Below are 17,435 nucleotides of genomic sequence, written 5' to 3' on the forward strand. Positions count from 1 at the left end.
CCTGTGTGAGATCTGGCGGTCTCTAAATTCAAAATAGCTAATTTTCCCTGAAAAAACAATCCTTCATGCCTTAAATATCTTGAATGTAACTCGATACCCTTGCCTTATTTAGTATGCGCGGGTCTATGAATATGCAAATTAGCCCCGCCTCCACTCACTCACTCAGCTCAGTTTAGATTTAATTTCAGCTTATGTTTCTGTCTCTCTGTAGAGCTCATTGCACAAGCGCTGTCGAGCTTCTCCGATACCGGATGCGGTGCGACTGGTTCATCTGAAGGATTCTCTCTCAATCCTGGAACTGTTCCATGGAGAGACTCTGGCGTTTAAGGATCTGGCCATGACCTGCACCGCTCAGTTCCTGCAGTACTTCTTACGCAGAGACGGCAAACGGGCCACAATACTTGTAGGTAAGGAGTAACGTCCGTCTCAGATCTGCCGGCAGACAGCAACATAGTGTCGGCCCAGATCCGGCCCACATCCGGGCCGTGAGGAATCCATGTGTGGACCCACGGAATTTCTGGAATTCTGAATTTATCTCGCAATTCAGACTTTCTCCGGAATTCTGACTGTAAATCTCGCAGTTCTGACTTTTTCCCTGAATTTAAATATCCCAAATCTGACTTTTCCCAGAATTCTGAGTTTAAATCTCACAATTTTGACTTTCTCCGGAATTCTGAGTTTAAATCTCACAATTCAAGACTTTTTTTCAGGAATTCTGAGTTTAAATCTCACAATTCTAACTTTTTTCTGGAATTCTGTGAGTTTAAGTAGTCAATTTTGACTTTCTACGAAATTCTGATTTTAAATCTCACAATTCTGACTTTTTTCTGGAATTCTGAGTTTAAATCTGTCAAATATGACTTTTTTTCTGGAATCTGAGTTTAATTTAGTCAATTTTGACTTTCTACGAAATTCTGATTTTAAATCTCACAAATCTGACTTTTTTCTGGAATTCTGAGTTTAAATCTCACAATTCTGACTTTTTTTCTGGAATTCTGAGTTTAAATCTGTCAAATCTGACTTTCTCCAGAATTCAGAATTCAACCACAATAAGATTGACCAATCAGAATCAAGTTGATTCTTATTGCGTTGAATTGTGACTTCTGGAGAAGTGTGGGCCCGTCTCGTGTCCTGCGATGGAGATTCAGGAGCTGATGTTCTTTCAGGAACGTCCGGCGACACGGGCCGGCTCGGCCATCAGAAGCGTGTTGGGTCTCAGTGAAGTGGACATCGTGGTGGTGTTTCCCCGCGGACGGGTCACCAGAGTCCAGGAGCGCCAGATGACCACCAGCGCCGCAGACAACGTCCATAGTGTTCGCAGGTAAAACGGGAAACGCTGCTGTAAAACCTTTAAACTGCTCAGGTTTTTGTGATATCAACTTCAAATTTGGAACACAACTAGGTTAGACATACGGCTTTAATTTATCAAAAGTGACAGTAAAGACATTTATTATGTTACATGTGCGTGTGCGTCTGTGCGTGTGTGTGTGTGTGTGCGTCGTGCGTGGTGTGTGTGTGTGTGTGCGTTGTGTGTCTGTGCGTGTGTGCGTGTGTGTGTGCGTCTGTGCGTGTGTGTGTGTGTGTGCGTGTGTGTGTCTGTGCGTGTGTGTGTGTGTGTGCGTCTGTGCGTGCGTGTGTGGTGTGTGTCTGTGTGTGTGTGTGTGTGTTGTGTGTGTGTGTGTGTGTGTGGTGTGTGTGTCTGTGCGTGTGTGTGTGTGTGTGCGTCTGTGCGTGCGTGTGTGTGTGTGTGTGTGTGTGTGTGTGTGTGTGTGTGTGTGAGTGTCTGTGCGTGTGTGTGTGTGTGTGCGTCTGTGCGTTGCGTGTGTGTGTGTGTGTGCGTCTGTGCGTGTGTGTGTGTGTGTGCGTCTGTGCGTGCGTGTGTGTGTGTGTGTGCGTCTGTGCGTGCATGTGTGTGACGCAGCGGACGGGACGTCTGACGACATTGACGTGGCTCTGAGGAAACTCTTCGCTGGACCCAGACTGGTTCGACGTCACGGTCTCATGAGCCTGAACTCTGTGAACTGGAGCCGGATCCTGGTTCAGACGGCTCACTTTCTGTTCGCGTTCCTTCGGCTCAGTGGAGGAGATGAAGACCCGCGGGCCGAGCTGGAGGTGCTGGTGCCCACGGGAGGAGCCGGGAACATCACCGGTGCGCGAACCTCAACAAACCTGAAGATTTAAAGATACTTCATATTTGTTAAAGTCCCCCTGTGGTCAATAGTCTTATAACTCATCTTTGATCACCAAAATGACATATTTAAACGTTTTTTCCTTTAAAATATCTTGAATGTAACTCGACTCCCTTGTAGGGCTGTACCCGAATAATCGAATATTCGTTCGGTGGGTTGGTATTCGATTTTAAAATTTGACATTCGAATATATTTTTTTTTTTTTGCACACCTGGGATCCCCCGCGAAACGGTTCTCATCCGCGCTTGAATAAGGCCGGCGACACACTGGCTGCGTGGCGTGAGCGTCTCAGCTGCGTGGCGTGTCCGTTTTTATTTCGGCTCCCATGTTAACAGGTTGGAGTTTGCACACTGCCTGCGTGAGACACGCGGAAAACACGTGCATGCTAGAAATAGAACCGACGCCTAAGTGTTCCAGCAACGGGAGTGTTCTCTGGCTAGAGCGCAGAACAGCGGAGTTTGTATGGACAGAAGTGCATGCCTGAGCTTGTGTTTTGGGTTAAGCTGTTGCTTTGACATTGTGGAAAATAGAATAATAGAAACAAAATGTATTAGCCTTTTTACCCGTTATTATCAATCTAAATTAATCTCGTTTTTAATTTAACTTAATTTCGTTTTTCTTTATTTAAATTTAGTTTTTTCTTTATTTAAATTTCGTTTGACTTTATTTAAATTTCTTTTTTTCTTTATTTAAATTTCTTTTTTTTCTTTTTTTAAATTTCTTTTTTCTTTATTTAAATTTCTTTTTTCTTTATTTAAATTTCGTTTTTCTTTATTTAAATTTCGTTTTTCTTTATTTAAATCTACCCTTTACTGTGTCAGTAATTTGTTAGTCAGAAAAATATTAGACTACCTTAAAAGTATTGCTTAATTTAACAGACCTGTGTGTGTGCGTTTTATATCACTAGTGCAGTGTCCGTTCTCGGAGCAAATAAGCCCTGCCCGCGTGAGGCTCGCCGCTTCCCGCTCGCTGTAGTTTACTAAAAGTTTATTAATTCTGAATGTTCGCGTGTCGCGTCTCGCGTGTCCATCTATATTGCACCAAATGAGACACTGTGAAGTCGATTGGATGAACGGTTCTCGAAATAATCAAAATGCAAGAGAGAAGAATATTTTCAGCACCCTCTCTCCGAAGCTTCGAATATTCGATGTTCATTACTACCAAAGCTTCGAAGCTCAAAAAATGGTATTCGGACCAGCCCTACTCCCTTGCCTCATTTAGTATGCGTGGTTCTATGAATATGCAAATGAGCCCCGCCTCCACTCACTCACTCAGCTCAGAGATCCACTGGTTGACGATCACACGTTGATCTGATTGGTTACAAGGTAGTTTGTGACGTCAGAAACACCAGCGATTTCAAAGCGTGTGTTTGAGACTGTCTTTGGTTCACTGCAGTTTTAAGGAGGAAATACTCAGCAATGGTGTCGACTTATGAACTTACACATGCTTTGTCTTAAAGGCACACTATGCAAGATTTGTACCTTAATAGAACAGCTTCGAAATCATTTCGATGGTAAACAAACTCGTAGTAGGGCGAATCATCCCGATAGCAAAGCAGGGGCGGACGAAGGTGGCAAAACCAGCAGTGCAGGTTTGAGAGGTGACGCCCGACAAATCTCGCGAGAATCACGACTTGCTTTACGGCACGACGTCACACATCAACAACATATGAAGAGCCTCTATGGAGACACTAGCACGCATTTCAGACGTGAAACATGGCAAAGTCGACGAAGAAAACGAAGAAAGCGCGGTCGGAAGAGTGCAGAGACGGCAGCGACTCTAGGGGGCGCTGTTTGAGACAAGCAGAAACTGCATAGTGTGCCTTTAAAGTATATTAAAACACCACATATCACATAAACTTCATTACAAGCTGGATTCTCACCACAGGGGACCTTTAACACTTCTAAAATATCTGTTTTAGTGTAGCAGACGTTTGGCTGAATGATTGATGATTATGGTCTGTTCAGCTGGATGCATCATGAAGCTGATGGGAATCCCTCTCCGGCTCGTTGCCATGGTGAACGCCAATGACATCGTCCACCGCGGCGTCCAGAGCGGAGATTTCTCCATGTCCGACGCCGTCAAGCAAACTCTGGCTCCGGCCATCGACATCCAGGTTTGTTTACGTTCATGTGTGTGTGTGTGTGTGTGTGTGTGTGAGACGCCCTCTGCTGTTCAGAGGGATATGTGGAGTGTGTGTGTGCGTGTGAGACGCCCTCTAGTGTTCAGAGGGATATGTGGAGTGTGTGTCTGTGTCTGTGTGTGTGTGTGTGTGTGTGTGTGTGTGTGTGTGTGTGTGTGTGTTCACAGGACCCATATAACATGGAGCGTGTGTTCTGGCTGCTGTCTGGTAGAGATGGTGTGATGGTGAAGAGAGTGTGTGTGTGTGTGTGTGTGTGTGTGTGTGTGTGTGTGTGTGTGTGTGTGTGTGTGTGTGTGTGTGTGTGTGTGTGTGTGTGTGTGTGTGTGTGTGTGTGAGTGTGTGTTCACAGGACCCGTATAACATGGAGCGTGTGTTCTGGCTGCTGTCTGGTAGAGATGGTGTGATGGTGAAGAGTGTGTGTGTGTGTGTGTGTGTGTGTGTGTGTGTGTGTGTGTGTGTGTGTGTGTTCACAGGACCCGTATAACATGGAGCGTGTGTTCTGGCTGCTGTCTGGTAGAGATGGTGTGATGGTGAAGAGTGTGTGTGTGTGTGTGTGTGTGTGTGTGTGTGTGTGTGTGTGTGTGTGTGTGTGTGTTCACAGGACCCGTATAACATGGAGCGTGTGTTCTGGCTGCTGTCTGGTAGAGATGGTGTGATGGTGAAGAGTTTGATGGAGGAGTTTCAGGAGACGCACAGACTCTCTCTCCCCGCGTCTCTCCATCAGCAGGTGAACGTCTCTCACAGGAGAATAACACACTTCAGCACATGTGAGACGAGTTCAGATTCTGCTGTAAACCCAGCGGACACAAATATTATAAGAACGTTTTGCCAACATTCCCATAAGTTATGAAAACACTATTTCTGAATTTGCAAAACATCACATTTTTTAAATGTTGTAAAAAAAAAAAACTCTTGGTTATGTGAATGTTAAGGAAACATTGTATCATTCTTCACACATTATGGGAATGTTACTTTTGAATGTTCTCTGAACGCTCTGAAACAAGTAACATTTAAAAAACGTTTGATGAACGTCCAACTGAAACATTTCAGAAATAAAACGCTCTGAGAACATTATTAATGACCAGATAACTTTGAACAAATGTTTTATTAACGTTACAGGAAGAACTATTGTTCATAACTGCTGTAGAAAGACAATAGTGTCATTATTCGCATCAAATCAGATCAAGCTTTGTTTCTCGATGCACATCGTTTCCAGCAGAAAATCATGATGTGAATGTTGATGGTATCTCAGCTAGAGCTGCGGGATAATATGCTGATGTTGTTGATGTTGTAGTTGTGTGAAGTGATGTCGTTGTTGTTGTTGTTGTTGTTGTTGATGTTGTAGTTGTGTGAAGTGATGTTGTCGGGGTCGGTGTCTGATGACGGGATCCTGGAGACCATGAGGAGATGCTGGCAGGACAATCACTATCTCCTCTGTCCTCATACCGCTGTGGGCGTGTGGAGACACTATCACTGTCCCATCACACCGGGAGAACACAGGTCACACACACACACACACACACACACACACACACACACACACACACACTGGCAGGACAATCACTATCTCCTCTGTCCTCATACCGCTGTGGGCGTGTGGAGACACTATCACTGTCCCATCACACCGGGAGAACACAGGTCACACACACACACACACACACACACACACACACACACACACACACTGGCAGGACAATCACTATCTCCTCTGTCCTCATACCGCTGTGGGCGTGTGGAGACACTATCACTGTCCCATCACACCGGGAGAACACAGGTCACACACACACACACACTCACACACACACACACACACACACACACACACACACTGGCAGGACAATCACTATCTCCTCTGTCCTCATACCGCTGTGGGCGTGTGGAGACACTATCACTGTCCCATCACACCGGGAGAACACAGGTCACACACACACACACACACACACTATAGGACTGACTTTAGGACCCAGAGGAACAGCTCAGTTGCTCCATATAGAGCTATAAGGCCATCTAGTGGCATGAAATATCATGATATATTATTTATTTCCCACAAGAGGTCTGCAAAGACTCCCGATGTAAGATATTTAGAGCTGAATTAAAAGGTTTATGCATGAAATTGTGAGTTATTTTAAATTTACGTTGAAAGAATGTGAGGAATGTGCTTCAATTACTATTTATTTGTTATTTATTGATCAAATCTAGTAATTTAAAGGTAAATAAAATAAATAAAAATCTCCAAAAGAAACTTGCATTATATATTTTTTTAAATATCAAAATGAAATAAAATTAGCTTTCTGGACAAAAAATATATGTTACAAAGTGCAAGGGAAGGATGAGGGTTAGGGTTAGGGTTAGTGATAGATAATAAGTCTGAACATAAACAGCAGAAATACAGCAGAAATACAGCGGTTACGGCTGTTCTCAGTGTTATAACACTACTTTATCAAGCTTTACACAGGTTCATTCATTTCACAGTGTAATTAAGCTCTTTGTATTCAGATGTTGCATTGCGACCGCATCACCAGCCAAGTTCCAGGAGGCCGTGCATCGGGCCGGTTTGACCCTTGACCTCCCTGAAGCAGTGCTAGCGTTAGACGCGCTGGAGTCGCGTTACGAAGTTCTGGAGCGATCGGACGACTGGGAGTCGAGACTGAGACGCCACATCGAGTCCATCGGCTCCTCAAGAGAACGCAGAGACCAGAGCCTGGCATGAAGAGCATCAGATCTGGGGTCTGCTGATCGCCACTCATTTTTGACTGGAAGATTTTACTTTTTTCTTCTTCATTGAATCTTGGTAAAGGTTTTTGCACTTGCTGTGTGAACACCAAAAAATCATGGACATGATTCGAACAGGTTTAATGGTCCTGAAAACAATAGTCACACTTGTGCTCCTCGCGGTCAGACGAGTTTCCTCTAGTGGAAGCGTTTGGTACTGCAGCCGGACACACTCTCACTGAAAGATCATTTACTGAGAGATCAACCTGAACTTTTGAACACAACTTGATTAGATTTATAACTTTGATTTTCTTGCAGTTTTAGATTAAAATGTGATTTTGAAAGTATATATTTCATATACAATTTTTGCAGTTTTCATAACAATTCACATAAATTCTGTTACTTTTGTAAATTCACTTTTTAAAACTGTTTTCACTTCAGCAATAATCTGCCAAGTGTCATCTTGGAAAAGAGATCAAACTTCAGTCTGTCGCTCTAAAGCATTCAAGATTTACCACAGTTTAAGTTGGAAATGTAATGTTCAGGTCTATGCTCAAAAAAGTGAATAAATGGATTATAAATACAGCGTCAGTATAATTTAGTACATAAAATCTCCTTAAAAATACAAAATATTACATAAAAAGCATTATCAAACTTAAATATAGTACATTCATTTCACTGACAAAACAAACGTGAAGAGCACCAGAGGATTAGAGATTCACAGCAGGATATTAATAATGAATGTGGTGTGGATAAACTGCTCTGTCATGATCGTCCAGTGGTGTCATTTTACTGTATGCATGAAGACCAGGTTCAAATCCTGTTTTTATAATGCAAAACACTCGAGTTCCAGTGATCGGCCTGCTTTATAATATATAGACGAGCGGAATCAACTTTTTAATAACACCGTTTGTGTTTCATCAGAAAAACCAATGCCCAATACAAATAACTATTATTGTTTATGATAAACCTCTACAGAACTTTCACTGGAAGAATTACAGCAATGCTTCCAGACCCAGTTCACTGAACATCAACCGAGAACATGCATTATTAACACTTTTACAGTTGCTTTTCCAGAATATTATGCATTATTTTAACAAAAAAACGGCTAAGATTTAAATGAATGTGTAAATGCTGAAGCTCTTTGTGCTGGTCTGAACATTATTTTGTGAATTTTGGACAGTTGCATGCAAACACTTGTTTCTGCACAAATCAAAACTGCCAAATTCACTAAAACCAATGACTATTAGTCGTTTTGCACCTACAATAATCATGCAACTTAATCATCAAATGTAAACAAATATTTTTAAATAAAATGTTTTTTGGAAGTTGCATTCAAAACTCAAAACTCCAGACTGTAAATCTATTTGTATGTGTCAGTATTTTTAATTGTTCTGAATAAACAGAATCTCACTTTGAATGCCTTCTTAGAAAGGATTGTGTGTGTGTGTGTGTGTGTGTGTGTGTGTGTGTGTGTGTGTGTGTGTGTGTGTGTGTGTGTGTGTGTGTGTGTGTGTGTGTGTGTGAGTGTGTGTGTGTGTGTGTGTGTGAGAGGGTTTGTGTGTGTGTGTGTGTGTGTGTGTGTGTGTGTGTGTGTGTGTGTGTGTGTGTGTCTGTGTGTGTGTGTGTGTGTGTGTGTGTGTGTGTGTGTGTGTGTGTGTGTGTGTGTGTGTGTGTGTGTGTGAGAGGGTTTGTGTGAGAGGGTTTGTGTGTGTGTGTGTGTGTGTGTGTGTGTGTGTGTGTGTGTGTGTGTGTGTGTGTGTGTGTGTGTGTGTGTGTGTGTGCACTGCAAAAAATGCTTTTCTTACTTAGTATTTTTGTTTTGTTTCCAGTCCAAATATCTAAAAATTCTTAAATCAAGAAGCATTTACTAGAGAAGTAAAATGACATAAGAAATTCTATTTTGTTTTAAGGTAAAAAGAAAGTACTTTAAGTAATTTTGCTTAAAACAAGCAAAAAAATCTGAATTCAAAAAAAAAACAAGATTTTTTTTGCTTGTTTTAAGCAAAATTACTTAAAGTACTTTCTTTTTACCTTAAAACAAAATAGAATTTCTTATGTCATTTTACTTCTCTAGTAAATGCTTCTTGATTTAAGAATTTTTAGATATTTGGACTGGAAACAAAACAAAAATACTAACTTAGAAAGCATTTTTTGCAGTGTGAGTGAGTGAGTGTGTGTGTGTGTGTGTGTGTGTGTGTGTGTGTGTGTGTGTGTGTGTGTGTGTGTGTGTGTGTGTGTGTGTGTGTGTGTGTGTGTGTGTGTGTGTGTGTGTGTGTGTGAGAGGGTTTGTGTGTGTGTGTGTGTGTGTGTGTGTGTGTGTGTGTGTGTGTGTGTGTGTGTGTGTGTGTGTGTGTGTGTGTGTGTGTGTGTGTGTGTGTATGTGTGTGTGTGTGTGTGTGTGTGTGTGTGTGTGTGTGTGTGTGTGTGTGTGTGTGTGTGTGTGTGTGTGTGTGTGTGTGTGTGTGTGTGTGTGTGTGTGATAATGAAGGTGAGTGTTTAACTTGAGAAGGCTTTATTGCAGTATAAATGTTTTAGTGGATCTGAACATTTGGACTTTGGTTATGATGGTGTTCAAGCCGAACTCAACATGAACTCACACACACACACACACTTGTGATGAACACTGGAGTCACATTAAACGAGTGTTAGTCATTAGTTAATGCTTTTACTCTTTCCACCACCATGATTCATTCTGGGTCACATTTCTTGTTTTTATTGGCGTTTTCCATCTTCTTTGTGAATTGATGATTTATGATAATGATTTTTTAATGAATTAATAATGATTCTCCCCCTGGCCGTTGGCAGTGGCATCAACACAGGCTTTCCCACGGAATTGGGCTCGTTTCAAATAAATTGCATAAATTGTATCAGACTGAAATGCTTGTATTTTAATATATTACTCATTTCATATTCTACCAATGATAAAACTACAAGATGATGCCTATGTACAGATTTGCATCTTTATGAACTCAGATTCTGTGGCCGCGATGAAATGCACTAGAACAAAAGATAGTTTTAATAGTTTAATATCTGCACAAACGTACAGTCAAGCCATCATCAGTACAGTTCTACTCATATCTGCTGCTATGTATTAGCCATACAAATATCTAGCGGCTATACAAAGTTGGTTTACAAAAGGTCGATGATGGTTGGTTGGTTGGTTGGTTGGTGGGCGGGCTCCTCCTGAGATGATGTCACGCCTCTCTGAGCGCTTCATTGGTGGAGTCTGTAGGGGTGGGCGTGGCTTGACATGTGCAGGAGCTTCATCAGTAGATCTTGGCTAGTTGAAGCCGTACCGTCACCGTCTCCATCCACACACGACTGGTCCACACTGCAGCCCTCTGATTCACACACACACACACACACACACAAATCAGTTTCAGAAACTAAGGAGAAACACTGTTATAAAGTATCCACCACTTTTTTTGGTGTGTGAAAACCTTGCAAACGATTCAGTGCATGGGTGAACTGCCCGAATGAATCAAACTCGATCGCAACCGCGACCTTTTGACCGATTACATCAAAACAGTGATTCGTTCATCAATATGGCATGAGCTGATAGAAAGCAATGCAACATGATTGGTTAAATATTGTCAAGGAAAGTGATACTCAGATCGGTATACGGTCCCAGACCGCAACATAGTGTCGGCCCAGATCCGGTACGCATGGTTTCCTCACGGTCCAGATGTGGGCCGGATCTGGGCCGACACTGTTGCTGTCTGAGTACGAAAGGCAGAAAGTGTTTGTCCAGTGCAATAGCATCAACTAGCATCCCACGAGGGTGAATATATGAAACTAACCTGCGTCACAGCAGACCCCAGGAGCGGCGCAGCGCCCTTCATAACCACACGCTCTCCCAGCCGCGTCGCAGGGAGTCGGCAGAGAGTCCTCCTCCAGACAGCGAAAGGTTTCTGGCGAGCCGACCAGACAGCCGATCCCTTCACCACAGCAGATACTGGGACCGAAACACCGGCCGCGATCACCAGGACCGCATGACATGCACTGCAGAGGACCAGAAGGACACGTCTCAGTAATGTCTTCAGCGTTCAAACACAGACAGACACAAAGGCCAGGTGTGTTGGGCTAGTTTCAGCCCGACGCAGTTTTCAATTTCACGTCTGCAACTGGCTTTTAAAGGGAATGGGAGATGAGACTCTGATTGGTTTATTGCACGTTACGCCCAAACCACACCCATTCCTCATTAAGAAAATAGAGACGACCCTTTTAGGCCATGCACCGGGAGCACTGACCATTTTCCCCGTCGTTAAACTAACAAAAGTGGATTCGGACCATGCACTTAGATCGTTAAAATAGGGCTTAAAGTGTCGGCCCAGATCCGGCCCACATCTGGTCCCCGGATCTGGGCCAACACTATGTTGCTGTCTGGGAATGTATGCCTTAAAGGAGACATATCATGCTTTTAAATCGTTCCTTTTTACATATAAATCATACATTTGTAGTCTATATAAAGCGGAACTGCAATGCTTGGGTCTGAATTCCTCATTATTATAGCTCCACAGGCCCCTTTTCTACCCCTTTTCTGATGTGCGTCTGAGAGCAACTCGTTTTGGTGCGGTCTCTTTAAATGCAAATGAGACACTTCATACCCCGCCCCCTCTCCAGGTTGCAGAGGTGACACTCGGTTCAACTCCACCCCGTTCGGCCATTTTTGTAGTTTGATAGCAGAGATACGATTATCTAGCGGCACAGAAACTTTTTATTCACACGTTATTAACAAAATGTCAACAACGGAAGACTTGTCCAGCCAGCCTTACATGTTCGAGCCAGAGCCGGAGCGAGATGAAAATGAAGACGACGAACCTGCAGAACAACGTCTTCATATGGATGTATCGCAATGGTGTGTTACTGTATTTACATTATGAAACTTTGGTCTTCCGACCTTTTACCACCGTGTCGATTTATTTTGATTAATATGTGCGAGGGAGAGAGAGCAAGACAGCGTCTAGTTTGGAGACGGCGTCTTGTTTACATTTTCGCCTGGCTCCGAAGAGAGAGAGTGAGCGTGCGCGCGACCAGGTCTCTCTCTCTGCTCGTTCTTTCAGTTAAACATGCGCCGTCACAAGCGCGGCGGTTCATCTACATTAGACGGTGTAATGAAGCGTGTGGGTTACTACATCCAACAACCGAACATTTTAACTTACCCTCTCGTAACTTCTGCATCTTTTAGCTTGGACTACAAAATTGCAGCGAGAAATGAAAATGGCGGATTGCTCGAAGTGTTGGGCTGGACGTCAATGTCCTTATTTGGCAGTTCCGCTGCAAATACTGTGACGTAATAGTTCACAAAACGTCATAGATAACAGAAAAATCGGAACAGGTTGAAAAATATGACCAAAACAGAATATAAAGATATCAACGAAGCACCTGAAGAGAATAATTTCGACTTTTCTGTACTTCTAAACACTCCAAATATACAACAAAATGCATTTAAGGGCTAAAAAAGTGGATTTAGCATGATATGTCCCCTTTAAAGGTACAGTCTGTAAGAATGACTAGTGGTCGAAATAGGTACTGCAGTCCAAATTCAAAATATCTGATATCGTCGTTTCTCCCGCCTCCTCAGACTCGACGCTCACACGGGTCGCCAGTTTGAGCACACGCAACAGGAACGAGTGCAATGGACAATGAAGATTGGCACTGTGCAGTATCACAGACCAAAACAAAAACCTGGAAACGCACATTTCAAAGTAAAATAACTGGCTATACAAGTGTTTTTCAGAGAAACGAGTATGTGAACTTAGCATGTTTCCTCAATATATGCAAACATTTTATGGTATTTTTATGCTTAAGTAGAGTGAATAAGTTACATACAGCACCTTTAAGGAAGCAAATGAACATACCTGTCGAGACGGCCAATCCTGTACGGCTCGTTTGCCTCCGATGGGGCAGTTAGAGATGTAACAGGCCGAGCAAATGGACATCAGACACAGCAGACAAACCACTGACAGCAGACCTCCAGACATATCTGTGCACAAACTCCATTACAACACAACACTCTCTAAATGCAAAAAAATGCTTTTCTTACTTAGTATTTTTGTCTTGTTTCCAGTCCAAATATCAAACATTTCTTAAATCAAGATGCATTTACTAAAGTAGTAGTTGATGCTTAAAAAAAGCAAAATTATCTGTCAATGGGGTAATAAAAATAATCTTGTTTCTGATTGAATTTTGCTTTTTTTAAACATCAAATCACTTAATTTTGATTTATTTCCCCAGAAAACAAGACATAATGTCTTACGTCATTTTACTACTTTAGTAAATGTATCTTGATTTAATTTTTTTTGGATATTTGAACTGGAAACAAGACAAAAATACTGAGTAAGAAAAGCATTTTTCGCAGTGAACACTATAAATAAAGTTGCAGTACTTACTTTAGCGAGGCTGAGATGGACAGCTATAGTGAAGAGATTCAGCTTCTGAGCAACGATGTTCATGTGTACGGTGTGAGGAGACTCTTTTTATACCCCTTTGCTCTCTTTGCTGCGTGATATTATCACATTATTACCTGTTAGCTACAATCAAGGAGCCGTAACTATCTAAATGTTAATGATGTGGCCTGATTAGGTCAGAGGACCGGTCACTACGCTGTCCAGTCGCAGGGATGTGCATCATTAGTGCCCGTGATCAGGCATACGGTGTGACACAGGTGAACGGCAGATGTGGATTAAAACAAGAACATTAGTTTTAAAACTTTCTGAAACGTCACTCTTAAAAAATTAAAAATAAGTTTCCAAAAGGAGGCTTTCACAACGATGCAAAGTTGTTGTTTCGCTGGCACTCAGATACATCTCTAGTTTCAGTATTATTCGTTCTTCAGACATTCCTCTTTAAACACAATAAGTATCCGCTATTTGAAAAGTGAACTACATTTGGTTTTTGATCATTGAAAATGGGTCAAATGAAACTATTTGAAAATAAAGTCGCATTGGGACCCCAATATCTATGTGATTGAACCATATAGGGCCTTTAAAATGAAGATATCAAAAGAAAAGTTTATTAAGAATGAGAATCTAAAATCATATTAAGATATCTTTAATACTTTTTGAGAGATAGGCATGCAAACTTTGGAAAAAGAATATGGCCTCAGACTGGTGTATTCTATGCAATTTTGTTGATAGTGAGACGTGAGATACATTTCTAGTTTCAACATTATTTGTTCTTTAGATATTCCTCTTAAAAGAAAGAAACTCTCGGCTGTGTGCAAACTGACCCACATTTGGTTTTTGACAACTGAAAATGTGTACAATTGACCAGTTAACACATGGAGCCGCATTAAGATCTCCATATCTCTGGGATTAAACCATCGAGGGCCTTTAAAATGAAGAAAGCAAAAGAAATGTTAATCTAAAGTGATATTAAGATATATTTAAGATATTACTTAAACTACCTGAGTTAGGCATGCAAACATGAGGCAAAAAAAGCAAAAACAAGAAGTGCATATAATGATACAAATATTTCTGAAGTAAACAGATTTCACTAATAGATCTACCAATCTTTGTGTAAAAATAAAATAATGATGCTGCCATCTTTCTAAATGAATTTTTACCCCGCTGTAAATTGGCTCCAAATCTCAGGTAAAATTTTATTTTTGACCCCCCTCTACAAAATAGTGGATTACTCAGTAAATATACATCCATGACATTTAATATTTTGCCTTTCTTCTTCATTTATGTATTTCTTTCACTAGATAAAAAATAATCAAAATCAACACTTGTAGCCGGGGGCCTCTGGCTGAGATGACACGAATGACCCTATAAACATTTCTCAATTTTGGTCATTGCTAAGTTCCATTAATAGCAGAGTCAATGCAAAATATTGCAACATGAGCGTAATGTAATATCTTTAGATAAGATTAACCCCCAAAACTAGTCTTGCTGTGTTTTCAAGACATACAACCGGTCAACAGTTGTTAGGCATCTTTAATTTCAACAATCGCTGGGACGCACTAGAACCACATAGGATTTTAAATTGCTCTTTTATAGTTTTTTACTTTTACTCTTTATCTTGTACTGACCATGAAAACAGCAAAGGAGGCTCTGGCATGTCGTTAATATACCAGCCAAACAACAACAGTGTTTTAGGATCCATGTTCAAAGCTCCTGCTCTCTCCGATCGGACACTGGCGTCCCCCAGGGCTCGGTCCTCGGCCCTCTGCTGTTCATGCCAAACACTCCCAGTGTGTCTCCAGGGATCTGAACAACCATGACATCAAAGTGGCTGATGATTGTGGAGGACAAAAAGACTTTTGTGGCACAGAAGCATGTGACAAGCATATTTTGTTTTAAAGGGGTGGTTGATTATGATTTCACTTCTCTAACTTTAGTTAGTGTGTAATGTTGCTGTTTGAGCATAAACAACATCTGCAAAGTTACGACGCCCAAAGTTCAAAGCAAAGGGAGATATTTTCTTTTACAGAAATCGCTTTTTAAGAACTACAACAAACGGCTGGTAGAGACTACACCACATTCCTCCAGGGTTAGTGACATCACAAACCCTAAAATTTACATAAACCCCGCCCCCGGGACACGATTTATAGATTATCATGACAGAATAAGCTAATCAGTGATTAGAAGATAACTACGCATAAGCTACATCAATCCATAACTAACCATTCAGAAATGTCCTGTTGCTTCTACATGTTGTCACTTCTTCTAGAGTCTCTCCATCATTGTCTGACTCCGGTTTGAACATAAAAGGCTAAAAGTTTTTGAAATGTTCAGTGTGTGTCTGTGTGAGGTAATCGGAGCTGCTAACACACACACACACACACACACACACACACACACACACACACACACATACAAGCTCTTGAAGCTCCGCCCTCTGTGCCGGGAGCAGCAGCTCATTTGCATTTAAAGGGACATTTAAAGGCTCAGCCTCAAAAAGTGACAATTTTAACATGCTATAAATAATTGTCTGTGGGGTATTTTGAGCTAAAACTTCACACACACACTCTGGGGACATCAGAGACTTATTGTACATCTTGTGAAAAGTGCATTATATCACCGCTTTAAGTTCTGCAAGTGACAATAAATAGGAAATGATGAGAGAATGTTCTTGAAGACATGACATGTTCTGCAGAGTTCATATGTAACTTGCGGGAGCTTGAATCAGGGGAATAATGAGTTCTGAAGTGATTAATCCGCAGAGTCACAGAGTAATGACACAATTGTCACATTTAACACGTCCTCTCTGCTTTTCAATCATTTATCTCTGATTAGCCTTTAATAGGTCACATATCCCATGGATTTAATCAAATTATAGAATTATTACCTCGGGTCAACATACGCGGCCGTTGATGGAAAGTCACATGCTGCTTTTACCAAAGTAAATCAGTTGAACAGTTAGATAGTTGTTTAGTTCATTTGAGCAGCGATACTGTGATATCGTCAGTGAGTCAATGGGAACTTACTGGTGTGTCTTTATATTAAAGCCCCCCTGTGGTCAAGCTTCACAATCCAGCTTTTAATGTAGTTTATGTGTCTATGTGGTGTTTTTAATATGCTTTAAGACAAAGCATGTGTAAGTTCATAAGTCGACACCATTGCTGAGTATTTCCTCCTTAAAACTGCAGTGAACCAAAGACAGTCTCAAACACACGCTTTGAAATCGCTGGTGTTTCTGACGTCACAAACTACCTTGTAACCAATCAGATCAACGTGTGATCGTCAACCAGTGGATCTCTGAGCTGAGTGAGTGAGTGGAGGCGGGGCTCATTTGCATATTCATAGAGCCGCGCATACTAAATGAGGCAAGGGTGTCGAGTTACATTCAAGATATTTGAAGGCATTTTTTTTTTTAAGGAAAAATGTCATTTTGGTGATCAAAGGTGAGTTTTAAGGGATACAATTATTGACTTTGCGGGGACTTTAATACACCAGACACTTTTTGCTAATGCTATTTTGTTTTAATGTGTTTCACGTGAACAGAGTAACAAGTAACAAGCTTCTGTTTCTACACAAACACATCAGTGATTTTTATGTGGCGATAAATGTCATGTGACTGATCACTCTGGACCTGCAGGAAAATGACATCATGTCAACACTGATTAGACACATGGTGTAATTACAGTCTCTACCAGCAGGGGCTAATGGGGCTAGTCCCAGTCTAGGGTCCATCATATCAGCTTCTGACACAACCAGTAGTGTGAGTTTGGGGCTTTGGGACTATTTGTATTTGTGGGACACTAGTAATCAATAGGGGTGTAACGATACCCTCATGTCACGATTCGATACACATCACGACACTGAACTCACGATACGATATTATTGCGAGACATATGGTAAAAGGTTAACAAAAAATTAAATGCTAAATTTGGTGTTACTTTGTGTGTGTAAATGAATAGGCGTTTGACTTAGTGCTGGAAA

At 41.5% G+C, this 17,435-nt stretch overlaps 3 protein-coding genes across 4 annotated transcripts in view; 2 read left to right on the plus strand and 1 right to left on the minus strand.

The window, feature by feature from the left end:
• LOC309498538 (threonine synthase-like 2) overlaps positions 1-17,435 on the plus strand; it is a 33,898-nt gene that overhangs the window by 6,365 nt on the left and 10,098 nt on the right. The window lies entirely within an intron of this gene.
• LOC309500109 (threonine synthase-like 2) lies at positions 1,913-5,677 on the plus strand (the record flags this gene model as incomplete). Its single annotated transcript, XM_082171674.1, has 4 exons — positions 1,913-2,149; positions 4,157-4,305; positions 4,934-5,059; positions 5,627-5,677. The coding sequence occupies exons 1-4, from the start codon at positions 2,002-2,004 to the stop codon at positions 5,675-5,677; spliced, it is 474 nt and encodes a 157-aa protein (XP_082027800.1). The 5' UTR covers positions 1,913-2,001.
• On the minus strand, positions 10,060-13,500 carry oxt (oxytocin). The gene is made up of 4 exons (XM_082169311.1): positions 13,440-13,500; positions 12,909-13,033; positions 10,848-11,049; positions 10,060-10,388 (listed from the first exon to the last, which is right to left on the minus strand). Exons 2-4 carry the CDS (start codon positions 13,029-13,031, stop codon positions 10,261-10,263), a joined length of 453 nt encoding a protein of 150 aa, XP_082025437.1. The 5' UTR covers positions 13,032-13,033; positions 13,440-13,500; the 3' UTR covers positions 10,060-10,260.

This window comes from Leuciscus leuciscus (genome assembly GCF_965113295.1).
Source record: "Leuciscus leuciscus genome assembly, chromosome: 5".
Classification (NCBI taxonomy): Eukaryota; Metazoa; Chordata; class Actinopteri; order Cypriniformes; family Leuciscidae; genus Leuciscus; species Leuciscus leuciscus.